At 42.2% G+C, this 23,969-nt stretch overlaps 2 protein-coding genes across 2 annotated transcripts; one reads left to right on the top strand and one right to left on the bottom strand.

Annotated features, from left to right (window-relative positions):
* The first annotated feature begins 3,326 nt into the window (after window positions 1-3,326).
* On the top strand, window positions 3,327-8,918 carry wipi2 (WD repeat domain, phosphoinositide interacting 2). The gene is made up of 12 exons (XM_046416061.1): window positions 3,327-3,576; window positions 4,378-4,460; window positions 4,982-5,151; window positions 5,315-5,411; window positions 5,913-6,010; window positions 6,254-6,346; window positions 6,493-6,563; window positions 6,661-6,774; window positions 6,922-7,086; window positions 7,279-7,386; window positions 7,502-7,599; window positions 7,931-8,918. Exons 1-12 carry the CDS (start codon window positions 3,503-3,505, stop codon window positions 8,041-8,043), a joined length of 1,284 nt encoding a protein of 427 aa, XP_046272017.1. The 5' UTR covers window positions 3,327-3,502; the 3' UTR covers window positions 8,044-8,918.
* Window positions 8,919-10,616: 1,698 nt separating this feature from the next.
* LOC124073544 (myosin-16-like) lies at window positions 10,617-23,514 on the bottom strand. Its single transcript, XM_046415827.1, has 36 exons — window positions 23,482-23,514; window positions 23,137-23,275; window positions 22,813-22,914; window positions 22,541-22,707; window positions 22,287-22,457; window positions 21,988-22,164; window positions 21,566-21,751; window positions 20,787-20,874; window positions 20,552-20,669; window positions 20,220-20,340; window positions 19,448-19,584; window positions 19,230-19,311; window positions 18,970-19,143; window positions 18,649-18,729; window positions 18,270-18,416; window positions 18,022-18,126; window positions 17,814-17,900; window positions 17,580-17,725; window positions 17,234-17,324; window positions 16,659-16,715; window positions 16,478-16,564; window positions 16,127-16,372; window positions 15,895-16,012; window positions 15,689-15,816; window positions 15,220-15,416; window positions 14,908-15,040; window positions 14,159-14,375; window positions 13,859-13,995; window positions 13,486-13,589; window positions 13,016-13,208; window positions 12,719-12,922; window positions 12,396-12,521; window positions 12,098-12,268; window positions 11,752-11,952; window positions 11,197-11,426; window positions 10,617-11,102 (listed from the first exon to the last, which is right to left on the bottom strand). Exons 1-35 carry the CDS (start codon window positions 23,512-23,514, stop codon window positions 11,229-11,231), a joined length of 4,869 nt encoding a protein of 1,622 aa, XP_046271783.1. The 3' UTR covers window positions 10,617-11,102; window positions 11,197-11,228.
* Between the last annotated feature and the right edge of the window lie 455 nt (window positions 23,515-23,969).

Here is a 23,969-nt window from a genome sequence, read left to right as displayed (position 1 = left end):
AGCAAACACAACGCTGTGGCAAATACAGACAGCAGCAGCCGTGCAAAGCAGGGACAGAACACAAATGCACTATGTGACATTAAAACAGATACATTTAGTTATACATTTGTCTGCTCATAACAAAAATAGAGGCATGTCATTCTCTTTCTCTCTGTCTCTAAATTTTATTTTACGGATTCACTCAGGCTTGTCTTCAAACAAAACACGCACACACACACACACACACACACACTCTAGCTGAATGGAAAATTAAATATTATCCAACAACAACAGTCGCCAGCAGAGGCCTTTTGTGGTACTGTGCAGCAGCTGTGAGAGACAGAACAGATACATTATGCAAACACACAGACATCCAAACACGTTTCCGTGCTTTAAACAAAATGTGTTACACATTCACCCATGGCTCTGTTTAGAGGTATTATTCAAACTCTCAGTGACCATGACCACACGGGCATATTTGCACAGGTAAATAACAGCATCCATTCTGTACGCGCAGTACACTGTACAGCAAATAGTAAGCCTGTAAAAATGTAGGTTGACGTCAATATAAACATTAAAACATTTTTACAGTGTGAAGACTGACATCAGATTTAATTAATCATGAGTGAGAAAATGTGCTTTGTAGCCAACAGCTATGTAGGCAATGTTTATTGAAGCATTGTGTGTGTTTATGCTCGGGTTATGACCGATTCAGGCCATTTAACTATTGTTTCTGTTTTTTTTCATATTTTAACACCATATTTTGTATGCTGTCATTGGACACAAGATCCGTTGAGAAGCTAAACATTAAACAGCATATTTTATTCATATTTCACTTCTTCATCTTGCTATTATAATGATCAGCAACAGAAACCTAAACTTTATTTTCCTGTGAGCGTATGCAGTTTTGTCTGTTTGACAAGCCCCGCCTCTGTCTCTGTGTCCGTCATGTTTGTTTGGAAGCTGTGTAAACCAAAGGCCAGTACACCGTGTGTTGGACCTCCGCCTGTGCTGGCAGACCTCTGGTGGAGAGGCTGGATGACAGGACACAGCTGAAACTGAATCACAACCACGCAGCAAACAAACAACTTAAATTAAGGAAGTGACTCCCAAATGGAGGGGTGGATGGAGTCATGTCACAGTTTTATTCATGAAATTTGATGAATCTGTGTTGTCTGTTTCACTGAGTAATGGTTTAACTTCATTGTTATTTGTGACAGCAAAAGACTTTTTCTCACATTTGTTCATCTTCTTTCTTACTCTCTGTAGGTCTGTCAGTGTGCTGCTAAGCTTTGTGTGTTATTCAGCAAATGAACTGTATATTACGACTGCACGCCGACATGCTCAGACTTACACCTGAAACTCTGAAGTTGTATACACGTGGACAGAAACTGTGACTCACACATTAAATTACACAGTCAGTGCATCAGTTCACTAACTGCTTCTCTCTCATCCCACGCCTCAGACTCTGCTGCTCCAGGCTCCAGAGTGGGTACTAGACCTTAAGTTTTGGGGCTCAGATGAAGGTTCACGTGGGGCGATGGGACATTCTAAAAATAATCAGTGTGAATAGAAAAGATGGAGTTAGAGAAAGCTGGAATGAATGCAATTTAATGGATTTATTTACCTTCATTTGTTGCTTTTCAGTAACACTGCGTTCATACCAGTTACATGTGATTAAGAGCTGAATTTTAATACATGATCAGTAAATCGATGTACATGTGCTTAGGGTTAAATGCTAAAAAAAAACTGCTATTTTGATTTGATAGCTGTTGATCACATTTATTAAAAAACTGTATGTGCTAATATGTGGCATACATATTTGTTTTATGATAAGATAAGATAATCCTTTATTAGTCCCATAACTGGGAAATTACAGTATTACAGCAACAAACAGGATATAAAGGGTGCAAAGCATGCAAGGATAAGGAAAGGATATGCATTCAAAAAGAATAAAAACACAGGAAACAAGTACCTGCAATCAAAAAGAATAAGTGTGCATTCAGAAAGAATACATACACAGGAAACAAGCACCTGCAGCTGTATACAGTACAAAAGAGAAAAATACTATTTATACTGGAGTCCCTCAAGTTATGATTAGTGGATGGATTAATTATTGCACAGATTTGTTTCAGGGACTAAGTATGTAGGTACCGATCCTTGTTGTAGTGTTGCATGAGTTTTGTTCATTGGTTCAAGCCAATTATTAATGTAGCCACTGTTGTTTAATCCATAGAGCATTGTACACACCTATGTTCAGCATAAATAAATATGTATTTGACGTATGTATTTAATATATTTATACCAAACAGTATTATAAAAATATGTATATGGCTTTGTGCAACATATGTTAGGACAACAATACACCATGACAATGCATCTATTTGCGAATGTAACTATATTTTACACTGGGAGCATGACAATAACAATAGAATAAATCATGTCATACAGGTGGAGAGCAACTTACTTGAGACACAATAAAATTAACTCAAAATATAAGTGTGTCAAGTTTGATTCTGTTTGCATGAGTAGATTTTATCCTTAAACTGAGACTTTTAACTGTAATTTTCCCTCAAATAATAGAATATCAGTCCACTCAGAGACAGGAATATGTACTGTTTTAAGAGATAATCAGCTCAGACTTGCATAACAAAAGGACAGGTAACAACAAGAGTTGTTACCTGGAGTAGGATCAAAATGCAACTTACAAGATGTTTATTGGGAATATTTTAAAGTGGTTCACTTTCACTCTAGAAAGAACAGAACAACACAGAGTGAGAGTGAAAGTGAAAGTTTTTGAAGTAGATCCCCAAATATACCATGTTGAGCTACGTGGCATTATAGTTCAGCTCTGAATGTTTGATCAAACATGGAAATATTACTAATTGTTCAAAAAATAAAAAATAAACGAGTAGAGATATTTGAATAAAGATGATGTTTTTTATTAACTTAAGAAGATTTTGGAACACCTCTGCAGACTGCATGGTGTAAAGTATAATTTGATATTCATTTTTAGGTCAGAGTCAAGAGGAGAATAATAATAAATATGTTTGTCTATATTTTAAACAATGGGGTAACTTTTGAATCCCCAATTCATTTTAGATGTTGTTTGTACATGTTGACAATGAGGGGCGCTGTTATGTCAACTCACGAGTAGTTACTGTACAGCTCCACCAGTTTCCAGGAGAGTTTGTTCCTACTTTTCTCTCCCGTGGAGTCAATATATTAGACAAAAAAATACAGTTCACAGTCGTATCGCATATTTTGACATTATAATCATCGGAGCTCTGCACTTGAAAAAAATGTTCTGGCTCTTTAAAGGCACAACACGCTGCGTTCTCGGAGCATGCGCAATAAGGGGAAGCAACAACCCCTATGAAAAACAACAACAATCACTATAGCAGGGCTAGGAAAAAGATATGGCCCCTTGAAGCCCAACACCTCTGGTCCTTAGCACAGTAGTAATCCCAGCCCAACTGCTGCTGTTTCTGCCGGAGCATTATATGTCGATGGTGCCAGGCCCATGAACTTGGCCAGTCAAAGCGGGGATGCTGGCGGAAGCCAGCTCCTGTTCGCCAACTTTAACCAGGACAACACGTAAGCCAGGGCCGGGAGAGTGTCTGGGGATCCGATGGCCTGTGCTGTCAAGCTAGCTGACGTTAGCTAGCTCAGTGTGGACTTGTCTAGGCGCCTCACGGTGCGACAGGTCGCGATGTGATACACCCGGGATGTGGTTTCTCACGTTAAAAATGACCACCAGTAAACGCTTGTTTTTAGCGATAGCAATTAAACTGTCCATTTAACGATAATGCCATGTGCTAGTTCACCCGTTACTAGCATAGCTTTTTAGCTAACGTGATGCTGTGTGGTACAAGGCTAACTTTAGCCACAATACACAAGTAGGTTAGGTGTAACTTGAGAGGCTGAGTTTGCGATTGTTATGTTTATTAAAAGGACTGACAGATAGACATAAGTTAAATCCATGAGCTTTTGGTTGTTTTGCTCCCAAGCTTAAGTGGTTGATATTTTTTAGGACTGCCGCTACAATTGGAGGACTGTTTGATAATACCGTAAAAGTGTCAAACTGGGTTACTGTTTTTATTGTAGGTAGACCTACATATGTAGTTGCATATGCCTTTGTAGTGCGCGGAGGCTGTGTACTGCTCTAGACTACAGAGGCCTGGCCTTACTGCAAAACAGCTTCAGTAACCAGTGTCTCAGTCTGACCAGTACTCCCAGTGAGACAGAGACAGTCGAGATCACTGGAGTTAACATGTCCAGTTTGAAACGCCTCTATGAGCTGTAATAACGACGCGGGAGTCAGTACGGAGTGCGTGTATGGGTGTAATATCTTTCTGATGTAATGATTGTTCAATGCTGCTTTTTTTGTCTGCTTAGGTCCTTAGCTGTCGGCACCAAATCCGGATACAAGTTCTTCTCCCTGTCCTCTGTGGACAAATTGGAGCAGATATATGAATGTAGTAAGTATTGTCCAGTCCAAGCTCTCTTCTTTTTTTTTCTTAGATTTTCTCCACATTTGGGTGTATAAACTCTTCATTCTGTCACAAGTGCAAAATTCTTGTGTATGTGTAATGGATTTAACGCTACTTATTCTACAATAACAGTATCATTACTCCCTTATGTTAGTGCTCAGTCAGATTCCTTTGAGTTATTGTATTTAATGCATGCTATCTAGACAGGACACAATCACTGTACCATTAGAGTTTTGCCATTGCTTTAAATATTAATAACGTTTGTCAGCATTTTTCCCACATCTGTGCACTAACGCATCAAGCCTCCTCCTGGACAATGAAAGCTGCACCACAATGGCCACCAACAGCCATTGTATTCCTATGTGAATTTCTCATGTGGTGCTTTCACTTGCACCATTTCACTCCCTTAACTGTTTAAAATTGTCACCACAAGGGTCACAGAAAAGCTGTATGGATGCCTGTAGGCGAACGTTGTGTTGTGATGATTTGTGTGTCTGTGCCTCTGCCAGCGGACACGGAGGATGTGTGTATTGTGGAGCGTCTCTTCTCCAGCAGCCTGGTGGCCATTGTCAGCCTGAAGGCTCCCAGGAAACTCAAAGTCTGTCACTTCAAGAAGGGAACCGAGATCTGCAACTACTCCTATTCCAACACCATACTGGCTGTCAAGCTCAACAGACAGGTAGGAGGACAAGGGCAAAGAGATATCTGTCTGTGAGGACACGCATTCACTTCACATGCACACCTTCATCTAATTCCAGAGGACATATTTAAATGTAAATGGTGTATTTGGAGAATAAGTCAATGTCTAATTGGTACTGATGTTTTTTTGGTTCTTACTCCAGAGGCTGATTGTATGTCTGGAAGAGTCACTTTACATTCATAACATCCGAGACATGAAAGTGCTGCACACTATCAGAGAAACTCCACCCAACCCCTCAGGTGAGTGTGAAGAACGAAAAGCTGTCAACACAGTGTACTGTGTGTGTTTTATAGCCGGTAGTAGGGTTAGTATAATGATTAGAGGGTGAAAGAACATTAAAATACAGAGGAAGAGTTTTTTTTCCCGATACAGTATACTGTGTGCTCATACTGAAACCAGTCCCTCAGCTTTTTGGGAGATTTATTTTTCTTTGATTTTTATCAGTTTATTTTTAGTTCAAAATCATCTACATTTTGCTTGCTGTTACCCTTAAGGCTATAAACTGTCACTGAGAGTTACTCAGAGTTACTTCTGTGGCATTTATTAAAGACATCAACAGAACAGAAACCCTCTCATGCTGTCAGAACTATGAAAAACATTCACATCATTGTAGCCACTTGAGTCATTCAGTTTCACTTACTGTCAAGTTTGAATAAAAATGTGCTCCTGTTAGAATCTGATTAACCTTTATTTTTTTTTGGCTTGATTTTGCTAAGTAGTTTGTATTTGTGCTTCTCCAGGATTGTGTGCTCTTTCCATCAGCAATGACAACTGTTATCTGGCCTACCCAGGGAGCGCAACGATAGGAGAAGTTCAAGTGTTTGACACAGTCAACCTGGTAGGAGACAGAGTAAAACCGTCTGCCCAACACTGTTTCACCCTTCACACCAACCTTTTGTCCTCAGCTCTTTTTTCCTCTTTTTAAATATGAGCTTTTTAAGTTATTTAAGTATACACAACTGTTCTGCTCTGTTCTCATGAATCTCACAGACACTGTTTCCCATCAGCGGTCACCCTTTTTCACTGTTCTTGTCTTTCTGAAGTAGTGCATCTCTAACTAGTGTCGGCATTTGTTTTTCAGCGAGCGGCTAATATGATTCCTGCCCACGACAGCCCATTAGCAGCTCTGGCTTTTGATGCAAGTGGAACCAAACTGGCCACGGCTTCAGAGAAGGTAAGACTGTTACCGTGCAATACGCTGGCCTGTGCGTCTTACTTGTGTGTGATATTTGTTTTTTTCTGGATGAGCAAATATGGCTCATTGTTGCTGCTTCCCCTCCAAGTTTCGTCATCCTGTGTGCATCTTTCACTTCCTCTCAGGGCACAGTCATTCGTGTCTTCTCAATACCAGAGGGACAGAAGCTCTTTGAGTTTCGAAGAGGAGTTAAGAGGTAGATGATTTGATAGTTAATGTTCAGCAGTTTGTTTTTCCAGAAAGTAAAGCTGTTTTACTGTGAACAACTAGCATGATTCTGGACCTTATTTTAGGTGTGTGAGCATCTGCTCACTGGCATTCAGTATGGAAGGCCTGTACCTGTCAGCCTCCAGCAACACAGAGACGGTCCACATCTTCAAATTAGAGACGCAGAAGGAGAAATATGTGTACGTACCTTTTCTGTCTCCATCCTTATACATCAAATTTTATGAAGTTCCTGAGCCTTGGGATGTCCTGCCCATTTACTTCCAGATTTGTCATGTTTCACTGAGAAACACAGGCTTCTTACATAGTGTGTGTGTGTGTGTGTGTAGGCCAGCAGAGGAGCCCACCACATGGGGAGGGTACCTGGGCAAGGTCCTGATGGCATCTACCACGTACTTGCCTTCTCAGGTTACGGAAATGTTCACCCAGGGCAGAGCCTTCGCCACCGTGCGTCTGCCCTTCTGCGGACATAAGAACATTTGCGCCTTAGCTGTGTGAGTAAACACACATACGCACACGAGGCTACTTGCAATTATTTGCAGACACCATGACATGGAAAAGAAGTGAAAGTGGAGAACTGTGATACAAACTCATTTTCAGTTGCATAACAACAGCACACAAAGCAGAGACTTCACCTCTAAATGAGCTCTCAGATGTTTGTGAATCTTTGTATCATTTTAAAATAGGATTCAGAAGATTCCCAGGTTGTTGGTGGCAGCAGCTGATGGTTACCTGTATCTGTACAACCTGGATCCACAAGAGGGCGGGGAATGTACACTTATGAAGCAGCACAGGTAACACACCCACACAGAGCAAGTGTAAGATGTAGAGTGACAGTGAGTCAGGTCAATGAACTCTATACTGTGAAGTCAGCAGCCAAGGCTGAGAGGTTATCATCACTGACTTCAGGTTAGACGGCAGTGCGGAGCCATCCAATGAGATCCTTGAGCAGGGGTCACTTGATCGCCCACTTGTGGCCCAAACCTACAGTGCTGCAGTCACTAAAGGTAAGTCAGCCAAACAATATGTAAATAACACTTAATTTTACAGGTCTTTCATTCCCTGTTATTTCCTTGTGAAGCTTTGATGTTTTTGAAATTATTCAAACTTGAAATTATTGCAATCTTTATTCTTCTCTTCTTTTATTCTGTTTATTACATTTACTTTCATGTGATATTTTGAGTTGTATGATTGCCTTTAGATGGATGCAACATTTAATTAGGAAATTACACTCCTGTAATATAACACATTAGGGTTTCTTTGTCATGTTTAAATACAAGTAAGTCATATACAAAGTTGTTTCTTTCAGCATTTGAACTTTGATTTCTTGTTTCTCAGGTTACTGCGAAGAGCAAGGGGCCGTGGGAGGGGCGGGACTAGAAGATGACCTGAATGACTTGCGTTTAGAGGAAGAGAACGAGCAACCGCCGCTCATTCTCGAAACTGACTGACTTAACGAACGGCTGTACCCACCAATCAGAGGGCTCCTCTGGTGCTGCTATGAACATGTGACACAAGGGGGGGCAGGGGCAGGATTAAAGACTGGGGGTGTTTTTAAACGCTCAAAGTGTTCAAGAGCCTGTCTGTAAGTCTGTCAGTGCATTTGTTTGTTCACCTACTTGTCCAACTTTTTTCTTCCCCCACTCCCTTTCCCTCAGTTTTGCCTGCGCAGGCCAAACTGACGCTTTGCATGTACATGTGCCAACCGCTAAAAACATGCTCCAATGTGAAAACGAGTATCTGTGAGTGTGTATGTTGGACATTTGATCAAAAAAAAAGAAAAAAAAGTAGCTGTGTCTCCACTTAAGACACACACACACTGACGCAAGCACTGTGTAATACGATAGTGATTGTGTAAGTGCCTCGCTGCCCCAGTGTCATGGTTTCTTCTGTTTGAGACGAGGGGGATCTTTTGGCTTAATAAAATGTATTTTCAGTTGTTGGATCTTAATTGAAAGTGTCTATGATGTTTTCTTACCCTTTTCTTTCATATGTGCAGTCACACACTGTCCTTCTAGGAGTGTGGCATCAACTTTACCCGCTTTTGGCATGAGGCAGAGGTGTTTGCGAATAATAATGTGTGTCTGTGCCCTTGTGCTGAGACTTCATTTCTACGTATGTTTGTATGCTGGGCATGTACATTAGCAAAACACTGGAGTTATTAGCCTCCTTTTGTCCCCGTTCACTTTTACCTCATCCAAACAGAGGCTCAGTGGACCTTCCTGCCCCAGCCCTCCCTCCTCTGATCTGCAGTCCTTGGTTGATTTTAAACTCAGATATTAATGATCTTTTTTTTTTTTTAAAAAAAAGAAAAAAAAAAGCCAACTACATAACCAGTAATAACCAATGATGTGTCATGCGTAAGAAAACATGCATGGTGATGTTGACGTGGTACTTTGTCCATACATCAAACACATTTGGGTGGGTGGTGATCAGTGTAAGTCAGTCTGCAGTTTAGTTGACAAAGTCAGGAAACTGATAGTGACACCATCCAGCTGTATCTCCACTCTGTACATTGCTAGATGTGGCAACATCACACTGTACCATATTGTCAGCTCATGAGTATGGCTTGGAGGTTTTACACCCTCTGGTAAAGTGGGTGCTTGTCCATCGAGGGAACTGTGGATTGCAGTTTGACTGATCTGGACCTCAGGCTGAACCTCATCAATTGGTCCAGAATGCTGCATGATTCCCCATTAATCCTTTGGTGTCTGAAGCCGCTAAACAAGGATTAGCCATGGGATTTTGGAGTGTCAGGCATTTTCTAATGATTTTGTATAAAATGTGAAACCTTCATCTGAAACTAAAATGAAATAAATTCCATGTTGATGTATGATATAGGTGCCTTATGTTCTTGTTATACTGTGCTAACTTGTTTTTATTCAATAAGAAAACTGTGCGACAGTGCAGATTTATCATTTTGGTACCATTCAAACTGAAAGAGTAAACAAAAGTCACTTTCAGCACACTGCCCCAGTATCAGTATGTGGATGAATACCTCATTGTTAAGTATGAACTTTGATTGGCTGGCCACAGTACCCCAGGGAGCTTGTGTGTAATCTTCACACAGTGTCATCATTCATTGTCACGGCTGAATTACCAACAGGGTAACTGCCACAAAGGCTCCAGTTTCACTGTGTGCCAATTACATGATAATTTGATTAGTTGCACTTTTGTTCAGTTGTATACAACAAAAAAGAGCAAAATTAATTGATGCGTTAAGTTCCTTTGGATTGCAAACTTGCATTAATTGATATTTGGGCTGGGGGGGGTTATTGTTTTTTGCCCCTTCAGTGCAGCGGGACAAGCTGTAAACACAACACTGACCTTTCACCTTTTAAGTTGTTATCATTGGCAAACAGTTACACTTCCAGCAGGTACTGAACAACATCAGCAGTTGTGTTTTTGGTCAACCAGATGAATGTAAGTCCAATATTCACTCTATTCGCTCTATTTTTGTCTCCAGCTCCCAGGGGAAATAACTGTTTCTTTACCCAGAAAGCTCAGTGTTCCACCAGTTGCTCACTTTGTCTCATATTTGGTTCTGAGCTGCCAGCACAGAGGCTAATTGAAACAGTAAGGCTGAACCAAAACTGTAAAGTTGTGTAGTGGAAAAGCACAACAATTTTAAATTGTGTAGAGCTAAGAGGAGCTGCGGTGTTGGGTGATAATCCTCTGTGGGTTTGCCACTACAAGCAGTCCTATAAAGAAATAGTGATCACAGCAGATTTCTTGTGCCAGGATCTAGTCGTAATGCCTCCAAAACTAGTTAGTATTATGCTTGCATGGTGCATATGTGAAATTGTGTGCAACCGAATTATTACAGACCTCATGTCATTTTTCCCCAGGCTCCTGCATCATTTTTGTTGTCAACTGAAGACCCAGATGGACATTGTATGACTGGATTTATTGTCAGTGCGCAGTTAAAAGCTAAAGACATGTATTGTTTCAGGATGTATACTTTGTTAAGCTTGACCCCTCCCCTTCTTTCCTCAGAATAAGCCACAGACCTTTATTCTCATTTGCTCATAGTTTATTAAGACTTCACAGCAGGCCACGAAACACACTCATGCCAGAGCGACACACACACACAGGTGGGCTCTCTGTCGTTGACGTGAGGGCACAGCTCCGTCCCCCCTCCAGTTTAAAGACACCAACTGAGATCACGCTCACTCACACGTACACACATTAAACTCTTACACATAAACAATGTGGGATCCAAAGCTCTACAGGGTAATGAGAGCAAAGACTGCACACACATACAGTACATTCAAGGCACTCTTACAGTAAAACATATTTAGTGTACAGGTTAAAATTGACTAGTACAAATTAAGTGACCAATCCTAAGACTATACTGATTAAGACTATTGGTGATGTTAAAGACTCATTTAATTATTTAAGACTTTTTACAGAGCTTTGTTGGCCTTTTTAAGATTTCCCCCCCAATGTGCCTGAGCTCACAATTCCTCAGTCAAGCGTCCTCTGGAGGGCTGAATGGGTGTGTGTCACTCTGTGGGAACACAAAGACAAAGACACACTGAACATTATTGTGTATGTGTGTCACAGATGGCATTCTCAGATAGATTCATTATTTAAAAGCCTACCTGCTAGCAATATGTGTCTGTCTCTTTCCTCCCTACCCGTCCTGTCCTCCACTGGAAGGCTTGTTGACCTGGACTATTTCCACTGAGGTGAAGCCCTTATTGGCGGAGGCTCGGTTCCTCATCCTCATTTTATTTAGGGTCATTTCTGCCAGCTCTGCACGTTCCTCAGCATCATCCAATTCGTGGACCGTCTTCCTGTATTTAGACAGGCTGCTGTTGGCCTGCTCCTCCTACAGAGACACAAGTTTGGTCTTCAGTGTGGTCTTTAAAATGTCTGCTTTTGAGGAATTAAGATATAGAATCCTTTTTATTCTTATTTTTTTACACATTTATCTTAGGCTCTAATGGGAACCAAGTAGCACAATTACAAGTCCCACATTTTATAGCATCAGATGTCAATAGTACAAAATAGACATTTTAAGAAATACACACATACACTTTCTGCCAGAGAGTTAAATGAAAAGGTAGTTATTGATGTTCTTGTCTAACTCTTTGCCAGAAGGCCATTAAGTGAATCTCGCAAATTTTAAATCCTGTGTCACCGCTCCTACTCACAGCATCCTCTATCTGACGTTTGTAGGACTTGAGCTTGTTCTGGAGTTTCTCCACCAGCTCCTGCATGCGCTGATTGGTCTTGTGGTCCTCCTCCGTCTGGAAGATCAGCTCTTTGAGCCGGCGCTCTCCCTTACGGAGGTTCTTCACAGTCTCTGTGTGGCGCTTCTGCTCCTGGTCCAGCTCATTCTCCAGCTCCCTGATCTAGTATTGATAAAATAGGAGAATTGACACATTATGCGAACAAAACCTGGTGTGGGAGTCTGTATTGAGGTTTGACCTGTTGCCATTTTGTCACTTTGAAGGTAATGCTACTGCTTGCTACCCCTCCATCAACCCAAGACCTCACCCTGGTTTCCAGTTTCTGGATGGTGCGTTTCCCAGCCTTCAGAGCCTGCTGCTCAGCTTCCTCCAGCTTCAGTGTGAGGTCTCTGAGGTTCTGCTCCTGGTTCTTCTTGATCTTCTCCAAGTGGGAGCTCCGGTCCTGCTCCTGCCGAAGTTCCTCGCACAGTCGGGTTGCCTGCAGGAACACATTTGTTAATTTGTTGACAGAATGGCCTGAACTGAACTCATCCACTTAAATTGTGTCATTTTTATGTGTGCCTAATGATGAGACTTTTGCATGTGTGTATAGACATGCAGCTTACATCAGTCACAGCCTTCTTGGCTCTCTCGTCAGCAGAGCGAAACTCTGAGATCAGTTCTTCATTCTCCCCGGACAGTCGGGCGAGGTCAGCCTCCAGTTTTCTCTTGAGGATAGTCAGACTCTGGTTCTGGAGTGATAAAAATTGAGGAAATTAATTAAGATTGTGCAATGACCTGTTAGAAAAAATGACAGCAGAAAGAAGTCATACAAAAGAATTATTTATGACTGAAGAACAAGGAGATTGTAAAACCAGAGTAAGACTATTAGTTTCCATGCTCTTACAAAAGCGCACTTCTGTTTGTGTTTCTGTATGCAGTAACCTACCTGCATGTTGATCTCACTGAACCTCTCTGTGATGTCCACCAGCTCCTGCTCTATTTGTTTGCGGGCCCTCTCTGACGCCTCCAGGCCCCCTCTCAGTTCCTCCATCTCTGCCTGCATCAGGCACAGACGCCGCTCCTGGAGGCTGTACTTCTCCCTTAGCTCGTCATGCTGACGGGCATCTTCATCCATCTGCACCTGCAGATCCTGGATGAGACACAGATTACTGCTGTGGTGTTTTCACACTACTTGGTTTTTCTACACACTTCCTTATGCTGCCTCAAAACGAAAAAATCCTACTTTGATCTGCTGCTGCAGCTTCTTGAGGGTTTTAACCAGCTCAGCATTGTTCCTGTTGGCATGCTCCAGCTGAATCTCCATCTCATTTAGGTCTCCCTCCATCTTCTTCTTTATCCTCAGAGCCTCGGCACGGCCTTTGGCCTCTGCCTCCAGGCTCGCCTGCAGTGACTCCACTGCACGTGCGTGGTTCTTTCTGGAGGACATAAACGACAGAGGTCAAGGACAAGTTAATTATGCAACAGAGGTATCCTTCCAGAGATATCAAGAAAACACTGAAGCAACATTAAAACTGTGCATGTATCTTTGTCAGTGCTTTATTAACACCTACAAAAACCAGTGTATGTATGTAAATGTGGAGCTTTAGAGATAATAGGACTGAACAATTGATAAATGTTAAGTTTATTTATGTATGTGTGGACACTCTTTACTCATGCATGTTCCTCCATGTCACAGAATGTCTGTTTTCTAACCTGGTGACTTCAAATTCCTCTTCCTTCTCGTGGATTCTGCGGTCAATGTCGGCCTTGACCTGAGCGAGCTCCAGCTGTACACGTACCAGCTTACCTTCCTCCACCTGGACACACACACACACACACACACACGTTTTGACAACTGGTAAATAGACATCTGTGCTGTATTCAGAAGCAAAAGTCTCTTGTTTGCTCCAGCGTTCATCAAAAAAAAAATCCCCATCAGAAATTTTAATAGCACACTGACACAGCTGGATAATTGCCTCTTCTTTGTTCAGTAAATCCACCATCAGCCAAAGCTGACTGTAAATCATCTGTCACTATATTAAGCTCTCTCTCTAGTCAGAATTCTAGTCTTTTTCCCTCTTTGCACCTCTAGAGAAGCTTCAGCCTCCTCCAGAGCCAGCTGCAGCTCCTCCTTCTCCACCTCCAGTTTCTTCTTTGCTTTCTGCAGCTCATGGACGCTGCGGCCTCCTTCCCCAAGCTGATCCACCAACTCCTTGATCTCCTCTGTGATGAGTAACGGTATATTGTTTAGAAAAAAGTGACCATAGTATACACACATAATCATAATCATATTTTATTATCCAGCTTTTTGAGCTATCTTTCCCTCTGTGACACTGTTCCCATTATGACCTCCTGTACTACAATATCTGCAGCAGTTAGAAGCTACCTGAGAGGGTTTTGTTTTCCTTGCGGACAGTCTCGATCTGATCCTGGCTCTCTTCGTAGGCCGTCTTCAGCTTGTAGAGCTCTGCCATGTAGGAGCGGCTCTCCTTCTGGCTGTTGTCCAGTTCCAGTTGCAGCTCCTCATTCTTCTGGTTCCACTCGGCCGCCAGCTTGTCAAAAACCCGCTGCTTCTTATCAAGAGCTGCTGCTGCTGCATTGGACTGATTACATAAACGAAGACAGGAACCAATGCAGCAAATGTCCCTTTTTGTGATCTTTCACAAAGATGTGAGATTCTATCCTGTCTCACTCACTCAGTCTTTTATGGACTTTAATAGCACATGTCTGTTTTTCAATAGTCAATACGTTTGAAAGTCTCTTTAGTCATTGATTGGCTTGAACACTTGCTATTTCAGATTTTTTTCAATTTTGTCCTGCTTAGGAAAGGAAAGAGGCCCAGTATATGTAAATGTTGGTATAGAGGTTATGCTAAAGCAAAAATATTGGATAACTGATAATTAATTTTATATCGTGTTAAAGCGATTTTAAGACATCATTTTGGGCTCTGTTACTATGTGATGACCCTTTTTCTGTTACAGAAGACAAATTAATGTGTAAGTGAATTAAAAACATCCCACATACAGAGATATGAGAGTCTACATTTTTAATATGGGTTCCTGTTCATAGCAGAGCCCTGAAATCCAGCAGAATGTTGCAGATATTCATTTTTCTGTGCGGGTGTGTGTGTGTTACCCTCTCGAGGTCTATGGTGAGGTCCTCCACCTCTCCTTGCAGCCTCTGCTTGACCTTCTCTAAGCTGGCAGCTCTGGCTTGGGCAGCCTCTGCTGCCTCCTCAGCCTCCTGGAGACGCACTGCAAGTTTGCGCCTGGGGAAAAGTGGGTGGAGGGACACTGAATGAGTGGCAAGTGTGGGATTACATTAAAAAATTTCTTGACAACCACCACATTTCATTCATGCACAAGGCTGACAGAACCTTTGTCTCTGTTTTGCTTTTGGTTTGGTTTGACTCACTGTACTGTATTTGTTATGCTCTGTTCAACCTACTTGGTCTCCTCCAGTTCCTCCGTGCGATGGATGGCATCGGTTTCATACTTGCTCCTCCAGGAGGTGACATCGGCATTAAGCTTGGACACGAGGCGCTGCAGCTCCCCGCGGGCCTCAGACTCCTCCTCCAGCTGCTCCTTCAGCAGGGAGAGGTCATGACGGGCATTGGCCAGGGACACCACCGCTGTGTTACGACCCTGCTCAGAGGGAAAGAGGCAGGAGGTTTTATTGGAGGTCTGATCAATAATCACCTAAAAGTCAGTAAAAGACCTGTTTCAATCTTAAAAGAAACTGGCATCTTGGTCATTGGTGTGCAAAACACTGGATGTAAATCCTGTGTTTGGACTGGGCAGCTCTCACTTGTGAAAATGTGAAAAAGTAAAAGTGAAATAAATGTGCGTGTGTGTGTGTGTGTGTGTGTGTGTGTGTGGTTGTGTGTGTGTGTGTGGTTCTTCATGGGGATTTGTACCTTGTTCTCCTCGTCCACCTGTCGCTTGAGTTCGTCGATCTGCGAGGTGAGGGTGGCCTTCAGCCTGGTCACCTGCGTCAGTTTACTCTGCACATCCACCAGTTCCCTGCTCAGATCGTTGTTCTCCGCTACACACAAACACAAAAGGAATAAACAGTAGAAGAAGATCTAAGTAAAAGTATTTGTGTGTGTGTGTGTGTTCTTACCGGTCAGATGGATTTTGGTGGTGCTGAGCTCAGTCTGAGTGCGTTCCATCTCGGCCAGGCGAGCGTTGGCTTCTGCCAGGTTGTCCTCTAGCTTCCGGACGTGGGCCTCAGAGTTCATCTACGCATGTAAACACACAAATACACACAGATACAAAAACAAGAGAGGGTATCATTTTTTATAAAAAGTTTTCTTGGAGTTAGTCACACAAGGTGTTCCCAAATAATTTTGCACCTTCGCCTTCTGCATGGCCTCCATGGTGATATTGAGGTCTTCAATCTCTGCCTTCATGCTCTGTTTGTCCTTCTCCAGTTTCACTTTGAGCCTTGTCAGGTTCTCCAGCTGCTCACCCAGCTCTGCCATCGCGTCTGAGTGCTTCTTCCTCAGCGCCGCCGCTGTGGCCTCTGATTGGAGTGCCGCCTCCTCCAGCTCCCGCCTCAGTTTCAGCAAGTCTGCTTCCCGCTTCCTGTTCTGCTCAATCTAAAGCAGTCAACCACCCATGAAGTTGTAGAGGTTTAAAGGTTTTCCAACCAAATCAAGGTTTTATTTCTCTTTGGGTGATTGACATCTGTCAGTCACACATACCTGGGTGACAGTAGCTCCTCCCGCCTCTTCCAGCCTATCACTGAGGTCCTCTAGATCTCGCGATAGCTCTGCCCTCTGCTTCTCCACCTTTCAGTGAGCAGACAGAGAGACAACTTTAATCTCTAACTACTATGATATCACACCTGTCTCAAAACACAGCTGTGACAGAGTGAATCTGTACCTTGGCTTTCATGGCTCGTTCAGCTTCTAGCTCCTCCTCCAGCTCCTCGATGCGACCCTGAAACAGCACAAACAGCATCAAAGCAGACCATGACAGACCTACTGAACAATGCTACATTCATTGCATAACATTACACCTGCTAAAAACAATCATGTCAGGGTCCTTGAAGTATTGGGTGAATTGACCAGTATCAGGAGTATGACATCGTAAACCTCTAGATTAGTTATGCAATCAAGACAATTTTCAGAAATAGAAATATGTTAGCTGTTTGTTCATAGCTCCCAAATAAAAATGTTTTTTGTTGTTTTTATAATGTTAGTGTGTTTGCATAATAAGCCCCAAACTCAGAGTTCAGCTGAGGTTGATGGGAATGTCTTCAAGTTTTAAGACAGATAAATTTCAGTTTTGACCTGTTGGTGGCATTAGAGGTACTGTCAATGGGATCACCAAGTCATTAGGATTCATCCTCTGGGACCCACAAATGTCTAAATGTCATGGCAGTCCACTAAACAGTTGAAATATTTCGGTCTGAAGCAAAGTAGCAGTGACCGACAGCTACTCGTAAAACCACAAACCTGGTGCTCTTTGAGCTTGCGACTGAGCATGGAGCTGAGAGCCTGTTCGTCCTCCAGTTTTGAGTTCATGTTGTTGATCTCAAAGTCTCTCCTGGATGAACACACAGAAAACAAAAATATGGGTCAGCGTGTGAAAGAGAGTGAGGTACACACAGATGTATTGCTACTTTACTTTTGTATGTTATCACATATACAGAGGAAGTCACAATACCATTCAAGTTTTAAGGCATTTGTGTATGTATGTGTCTGTGTGTGTGTATGTATTTGGTACGTAGGGTTGTTTGAATGTTGACGAGGACAGAAGTGCAGGTGTGTGTGTGTACACTACAGGTTATTTGATTCTCACTTCTTGATGACCTCCTCCAGGTCGAGCTTCACGTTCTCCATCTCATTCAGGTTCTCTATGGTGATCTTCAGGTCTCCCTCTGCCTTCCTCCTTGCTTTCTCCACCTCTGCCCTGATCCTTTTCTCCTGCTCCCAGCTGTCCTCCAGCTACACACATGATTAAGGCTGAGTTTATTCTGATGTAGGTATGATACTCAAAAATCATCACGACAGTCTTTCTGTCTTTGTCTCACACCTCATTCACTTGGCTGTTGAGCTTGCTGTTGGTCTTGGTCAGATGGTTAACTTTGTCTTCTTCTGTTTGAAGATCCTCCAGAGTTTTCTGATTCAATTATAGCATTTATACACATGTCGTATTAGTAATGTAATGTAATACTAGTTTTTGTGCAAGTGCGTTGTCATCTGTGCGCATCCATCTCACATATTTGTACATGTTTGTCTACCTGTTGCAGTTCCTCCAGAGCTCTCTTTTCCTTCTGAAGTTTGGCAATATGATCATCTCTCTGGCTCAGATCACCTATTAGATTGCGCACCTTGAAGTCCAGACCCTATACACACCATTGAACAGACTTCAGTGGCAAAGTCTAAATCTTACATCCACATCCAGACAAAATGTAATAAAATAAATAACATGTCCACAGTTGCTAGACTTTATTTCCTCTCTCCTCAGCCTCATCTTCCTTCCCTCTACCTGTTTCTCCTTCTCAGTCTTGAACAGTGTGGACTCCAGAGACTCAAGGTCTGTCTTCAGCTCAGTCAGTTCCCCCTCCAGCTGCTTCCTCTGGCTGTGGAGGGAGGCTGTGTTGCCTTCTTCTTCCTCCAGGCGCTCACGCAGGTCCTAAATTCACAGTTATTTTAAACACAGGGAAGCTTATATAACAAAATATAACCCTCAACAAGGTCTTATTATCACATTTCACACAAGTCACACATTCTTAATAAGGTTGTGTGGCCTTTTGTTTGTTTGATCATCTGCATTAGTTAAATGTCACGCATAGTCATGAGGAATTGTACTGCTAAATATTACAAATACACATATTATATTTTATGCTTCTTCCATAACTTAGTACCTGCACTGACTCCTCCAGCAGGACCTTTTGGTGCATCAGCTGGGTGGCGCGTTCCTCAGCATCACTCAGCGTGTCCTGCTCCTGTGGAAAGACACACAGGTAAAGTATGTATCTTTGAAAGTACGGGGTTTGATTTCGATTTGATGTGTTCCCAGTTATACAGGTGCAATGACAGAGGAATGCTGTATCACTGACTGTGGCTTCATGTGTCATTTTCTGAACAGTGGGGAGAGTAAGAATGAACATGTGTCCAAATATCATTTGACTGCAACAAAAATACACAGCTGAGTAAAGTATCGAGTGCAGATGATGCAGACTTACTGCAGCCAACGCCAGGGTGAGGTCTTTCTTCTCCTGTGATAGAGTGGCCATCTTCCCCTCCAGATGTTTGATTTTGCCCTCCAGCTCTTTAACTTTCTCCACTGCCTCCCTCAGTTCCTCTTCCTTTGCCTTAAAAATCTCCTCCTGACGGGCGACCATCAGCAGGGGCTTCACCTGTAAGGGCCAAGGCAGGAAATATGATGTTGAAGATGTTGTGATGATTATCTCATTTGACATAAAGTAACAATTCTGCATTTTACCTTAGTGTAGAGTTTCCACCAGCCCCAGAAGCGCAACTGAAGGAACTTTCTCACATTGCGCTGGATGGCCATCAGTGCAATTCTGCATCACACACACACACACACACATAAATACAGACACACTGCGCTCACAAACTTGTATTTCAACTCTTTGACCCAGTTGTCTTACAGGAAAACACATTTTGAGCACATACACACAGAAACGGGCGCACACTGACCGTCTGTCCACCATCTTTTTGAACTCGATCCTCATTAGATTTCCTCTGAGTTGAGCCTGCAGCATGGTGATGATCTTTGACAGCCGCTCATCACGCATGTCCTCCAGCTTTGCCAGGACGCCAGCACGGAAAAACACCTGGAGAAGAGAGTACAGACAGGTGAAAGGAGGAAGAAGAGTAGGAGTGAGGAAAAAATAGGAAAACAGAACAAAAAGCAGCAGTCTTTCATCAGCTGTATGGTCTCATTTGCTAATACACATTTGTAGATAGTATATTACGTACAATAAGCAACACGGCACAATGTGCAAAAACTAATTCAACTTTGAAGTCTTTAAAAATGTAACTGCTAAAGCAAAAGTGATTTACTGTTGATTCAAGGAAAATTATTTCAAATGAAACAAAGCTTGTTTTATGTTACATGTAGAGATGTAATATACTGACATACCCTCTACGCAAGGTAGTGTGAAATGTCTCATATATTTATTTTTAAAAGAATATACCAATTATTTGTTATTTAATCTACTGTAAAACATCATCACCACGTGTTTTCCAGTATTTATCATATATGTGAGTGTAGGTCATATAGGAAATGTACCATTTTCTTAATAATAATATGAGAAGATATTGACACATGTTAACAGTTATACAGTATGTGAAGTCTTTCCAAACATGTAAATTAATAATATACAGAATTTATTATCATTATATGTTGGTGAGCATTTGTATAATAAGAGATGTTATTTAAATATGGCTCATTATAACAGCCTTGCACCTTGGTCTGGCCAATGCGGTACTCCATATTATCCAGACCAATTGAACTTAGGATGAGCTCAGAAGCCTTCTTGTTGTCAACAAATCCCTTAGGGATGGCATTGGGGTTGAGGATATAGTACCTATGAGACAGGAATATAATGAGACAAATAAGGAATGAATGGAGAGTAAAACTATGAAAATGAAAAAAAAGTAAGGGCAGATAAAGAGAGATCAGGAGAAGGTGGATGACATACAGAATTTATAAGCGGACAATAATGAGGACCATGAAGATCATGGTTAACTTCTGTTAACTTTGTAGAGAGTTGAATACAGAAAGAACAGGAGTGAGACCTTTGTTTGAATTCTGGGTACTGTAGCCTGTTGGGGAATCCTTTCCTGCAGATACGGATGCCCTCCAGCACGCCGTTACAGGCTAACTGATGTAGGATCAGATGGTTATCTGTCACACCTTTGCAACGTGGAAGAGGAAAAAGATAATCATAGACACCAGGATTTTCCATTGAGCATATTTTCAATGTTTGAACACTCTGTTCCTCTTGTACAAAAAGTGGTTTCACCCACTGACCTGACTTCTTGAACTCATTGGGAACAATGCAGCGGACAAAGTGGGGAGCAGTGCTTCGCAGGGTGCTCATCAGCTTGTTCAGTTGTTCCTGTTGTGCACAAATAGTTAAAGGGCAGCTATGAGAACGTTGTGAGGGCTGTAGTATTTTTAAACTAGTTTGTTTGTGCATCTTCACGTGGTTTGTAGGCTTGCTCCCTGTCTTTGGTGTAGTTACTGTTAATTAAGTGTTATAGTTTGTCACATTGGGAATAAAATTATGTGTTTTCTGGTGCAGAATAAGATGAGAAAATTAAAACCAATGCCATGTCGGTCTGCTAAATATAATGCTGCAGCAAGCAGCCACTTAGCATAGCCTAAAAGGCTCAGTGTCAGTTCAAAGATAGCAACCATAATCAACCTACCAGCACTCCTTGTTTGTTTAATCTGTACAAAAACCAAAGTGTAATACCAACAGTTGACTCTTCCATAGCTGTGTCTTTTTCCAGTCTAGCCAAACTGTCAGTGGTACCATCCATATTTAACGAGAGAGGTATCAATCCTCTCATTTATGTCTCAGTAAGAAACCTAGAACCTAGAATTATGAAAAATGTTTTCCAAAATGAAGAACTCCTCCTTAAAATATTATATAAACCTCCAGACAGATCTTTTGACTTCCCCTTCTGGTAGTGAGAGTAATTACACAAACACCGATGCCACAGGCTCCACCATTCTCCTGCTTGCCGTGGCCTACTTCCACCACTCCCCACCCCCACCTCGAGGTTAGCATCCCTGTGACTTACCCTGTAGAAGTTGGAGACAGTTTGAAAAGAAGACCCTTTCTTTTGTTTTTTTGTTCCTGCAGCAGCCTCCTCCTCTTTGAAGAGCAGAGCCAGCAGAGGCAAGGTGGACTTCTGGAAGAGTCCCACCACAGTCTCATTCAGAGGGTCTTTGTTCTTTTCCAACCAGCCAGCAATGTTGTAGCCCACCTGTGAGAAGCACAGACAGCTTAACTGCACCCATGTATTCATTACATTCAGTGATATAAAAGAATGCTGATTGAAAAACACAAAATTGCAGATAATGAGAAGTAGAGGCAATATTTTGCCAGCTAAAAGAGACACAAGCTGGTGTGCTTAAACCCAGGCTATGCACACATATGTTTGCATCTACATTTTTGAAGATGCTTTATTTCTGTCCATTGCTACAACAGTCTGGTACTCACAGTGCCGGCATAGTGCACCAGTTCAAAGTGAGCCTCGGGTCCTTTTTTCCCTCCTTTTGGCTTGAGGAAGTTGGACGACTTGCCCAGGTGGTTGTCATACAGAGCTGCTTTGAAGGTCGCATCTGTCGCCTTTGGAAACACACATTGCTCCTCCAGGATAGAGAAAATCCCCATAGGCTAGAGAAAAGAGAGAGATGAAGGTATAATAATAAAATAACAAATAACGTGGCACATGTCCACGTTTGTGCACCTAATCCATTCTGTGTGTGTGTGTGTGTGTGTGTGTGTGTGCACGTTACCCTCTCCAGCAGGTCAATGCAGGCCTGCAGGTCTAGGCCAAAGTCAATGAAGACCCAGTCAATGCCCTCCTTCTTGTATTCTTCCTGCTCCAGCACAAACATATGGTGGTTGAAGAACTGCTGCAGCTTCTCATTGGTGAAGTTGATGCACAGCTGCTCAAAGCTGTTGAACTGAAGACGAAAGGCAGAGTTGGATTACAGGAGGATGAGACGACATGATCATAAGTCACCCAAAGAATCTCTCCAAGTCTCACCTCAAAAATCTCAAACCCAGCAATGTCTAGCACTCCTATGAAGTATTGCCTCTGCATCTTGGTGTCCAGGGTCTTATTGATGCGGGTCACCATCCACTTGAACATACGGTCATAGATGGCCTTTGCCAGAGCACCGATAGAGTACACACACTGGTCCTGGTTCTGACCTAATGTTTCAAATTCAAATATTGAAACAGTGAGTGAGGGACTTTCCTATTGAGGTTGTATAGAAGAAGAAATTTTGAATTTTCCTAATAAAGTTTTTGCAGTACCTTTGGTCACAAACTCATTGCCAACCTTGACCCTGGGGCGTGTTATGCCCTTCTGCAGCTCTCCGGAGTTGATTGCCATCAGGTGAGCGACTTTGTCAGCCACTTTAGGAAGAGAAGGAGAGAGGGGTTGATGGATAAATTACATAACTCCAGCAATGTTGTGCAACACATCATAAAAAAAAGTTGGCCAGAACAAATTATGAAAATTAGGTAGGGACTAATGAAAGAAAAAACAACAACATGTGGCAACTAAAAAATATGAGCTAAGACACGCAGAGAATGAGAAAGCGAGAGTCAAGTAGTAGCAGTCAAGAGTTTTTATACCCTCAGTGGAATCAACATCAGCCTGTTCCTCTCTGGGTTTCTGTTTGAACTTCATGTTGCCAAAGTGCATGATGCCTCCAGTCAGCTTGTACACGCTCATCTTCTCCTCAGGAGTGAAGCCCAGGACATCAAAGGCTTCCTGTGGACACACAGCATAGAAAGAGGGAAGACAGAAAAGAGAATATCAGGACTGAACAACAGAGTGGACATAAAGAGAAGCAACAGCACCCTCAGCAGGCTAGTGCATTTATAGCATTTTTAATTGGTTATGCAAACAAGTCCGTCTTGATTGCTGATTTAAAGTCAAAGCACAGCATGAGTAACAGAGGAAAATTATCAACTCACATCAGTGAGCTGCAGTTCCTCCCCATCATCCATGTTGTCCACCGCAGTGACTCCCTGACACACCCACACATATTGTTTGGGGTCTGGGTTCAGCAGCAGAGCCTCTGAATGACATAGTATCAGACATTAAGAAGACAATAATTATTCATTACCTATAGTGGATATTATTTATTATTTACTGTTGCCAACAGAAGTTATTGTTTCACCCTTTTAGGTCCGATGTAACCCCACAGCTTTGTCAGATGAACTAAAAGTATCCTGTCATCCCCCAGCAGCAGACACGTTCCATCCATGTTCATTTGAATTAATTTTAAACCAGATACAATTTAGCATTATTGATGATATATAGGGAAATATTCTTCACACAAGTGAACTCTCAATATTTTAGTGAAGATTCATTCAGAGTACTAGTTTACACTGCTGGTATTATAAGTTAACGCTAACCATCTATGCTATCCACTAGACGTAAGTGAACTCTTTATCCACAT

This window comes from Scatophagus argus, chromosome 16, assembly GCF_020382885.2.
Source record: "Scatophagus argus isolate fScaArg1 chromosome 16, fScaArg1.pri, whole genome shotgun sequence".
NCBI classification, from domain to species: Eukaryota; Metazoa; Chordata; class Actinopteri; family Scatophagidae; genus Scatophagus; species Scatophagus argus.
This window is presented reverse-complemented; position numbering and strand designations above follow the sequence as displayed.

Bases quoted from the DNA above. Each gene is read 5' to 3' on its own strand.
- LOC124073544 (XM_046415827.1), bottom strand. From the start codon at position 23,514: ATGGATGATGGGGAGGAACTGCAGCTCACTGAT. The intron at 19,144-19,229 runs GTAAAATGCAGA...TGGCCCTTACAG, and splicing joins GGTGGAAACTCTACACTAAG to GTGAAGCCCCTGCTGATGGT. The intron at 18,417-18,648 runs GTACTAAGTTAT...CTGTGAATTTAG, and splicing joins TGCTGGAGGAGTCAGTGCAG to GACCTGCGTGAGCGCCTGGA.
- wipi2 (XM_046416061.1), top strand. From the start codon at position 3,503: ATGAACTTGGCCAGTCAAAGCGGGGATGCTGGCGGAAGCCAGCTCCTG. The intron at 4,461-4,981 runs GTAAGTATTGTC...TGCCTCTGCCAG, and splicing joins GGAGCAGATATATGAATGTA to CGGACACGGAGGATGTGTGT. The intron at 7,600-7,930 runs GTAAGTCAGCCA...CTTGTTTCTCAG, and splicing joins CAGTGCTGCAGTCACTAAAG to GTTACTGCGAAGAGCAAGGG.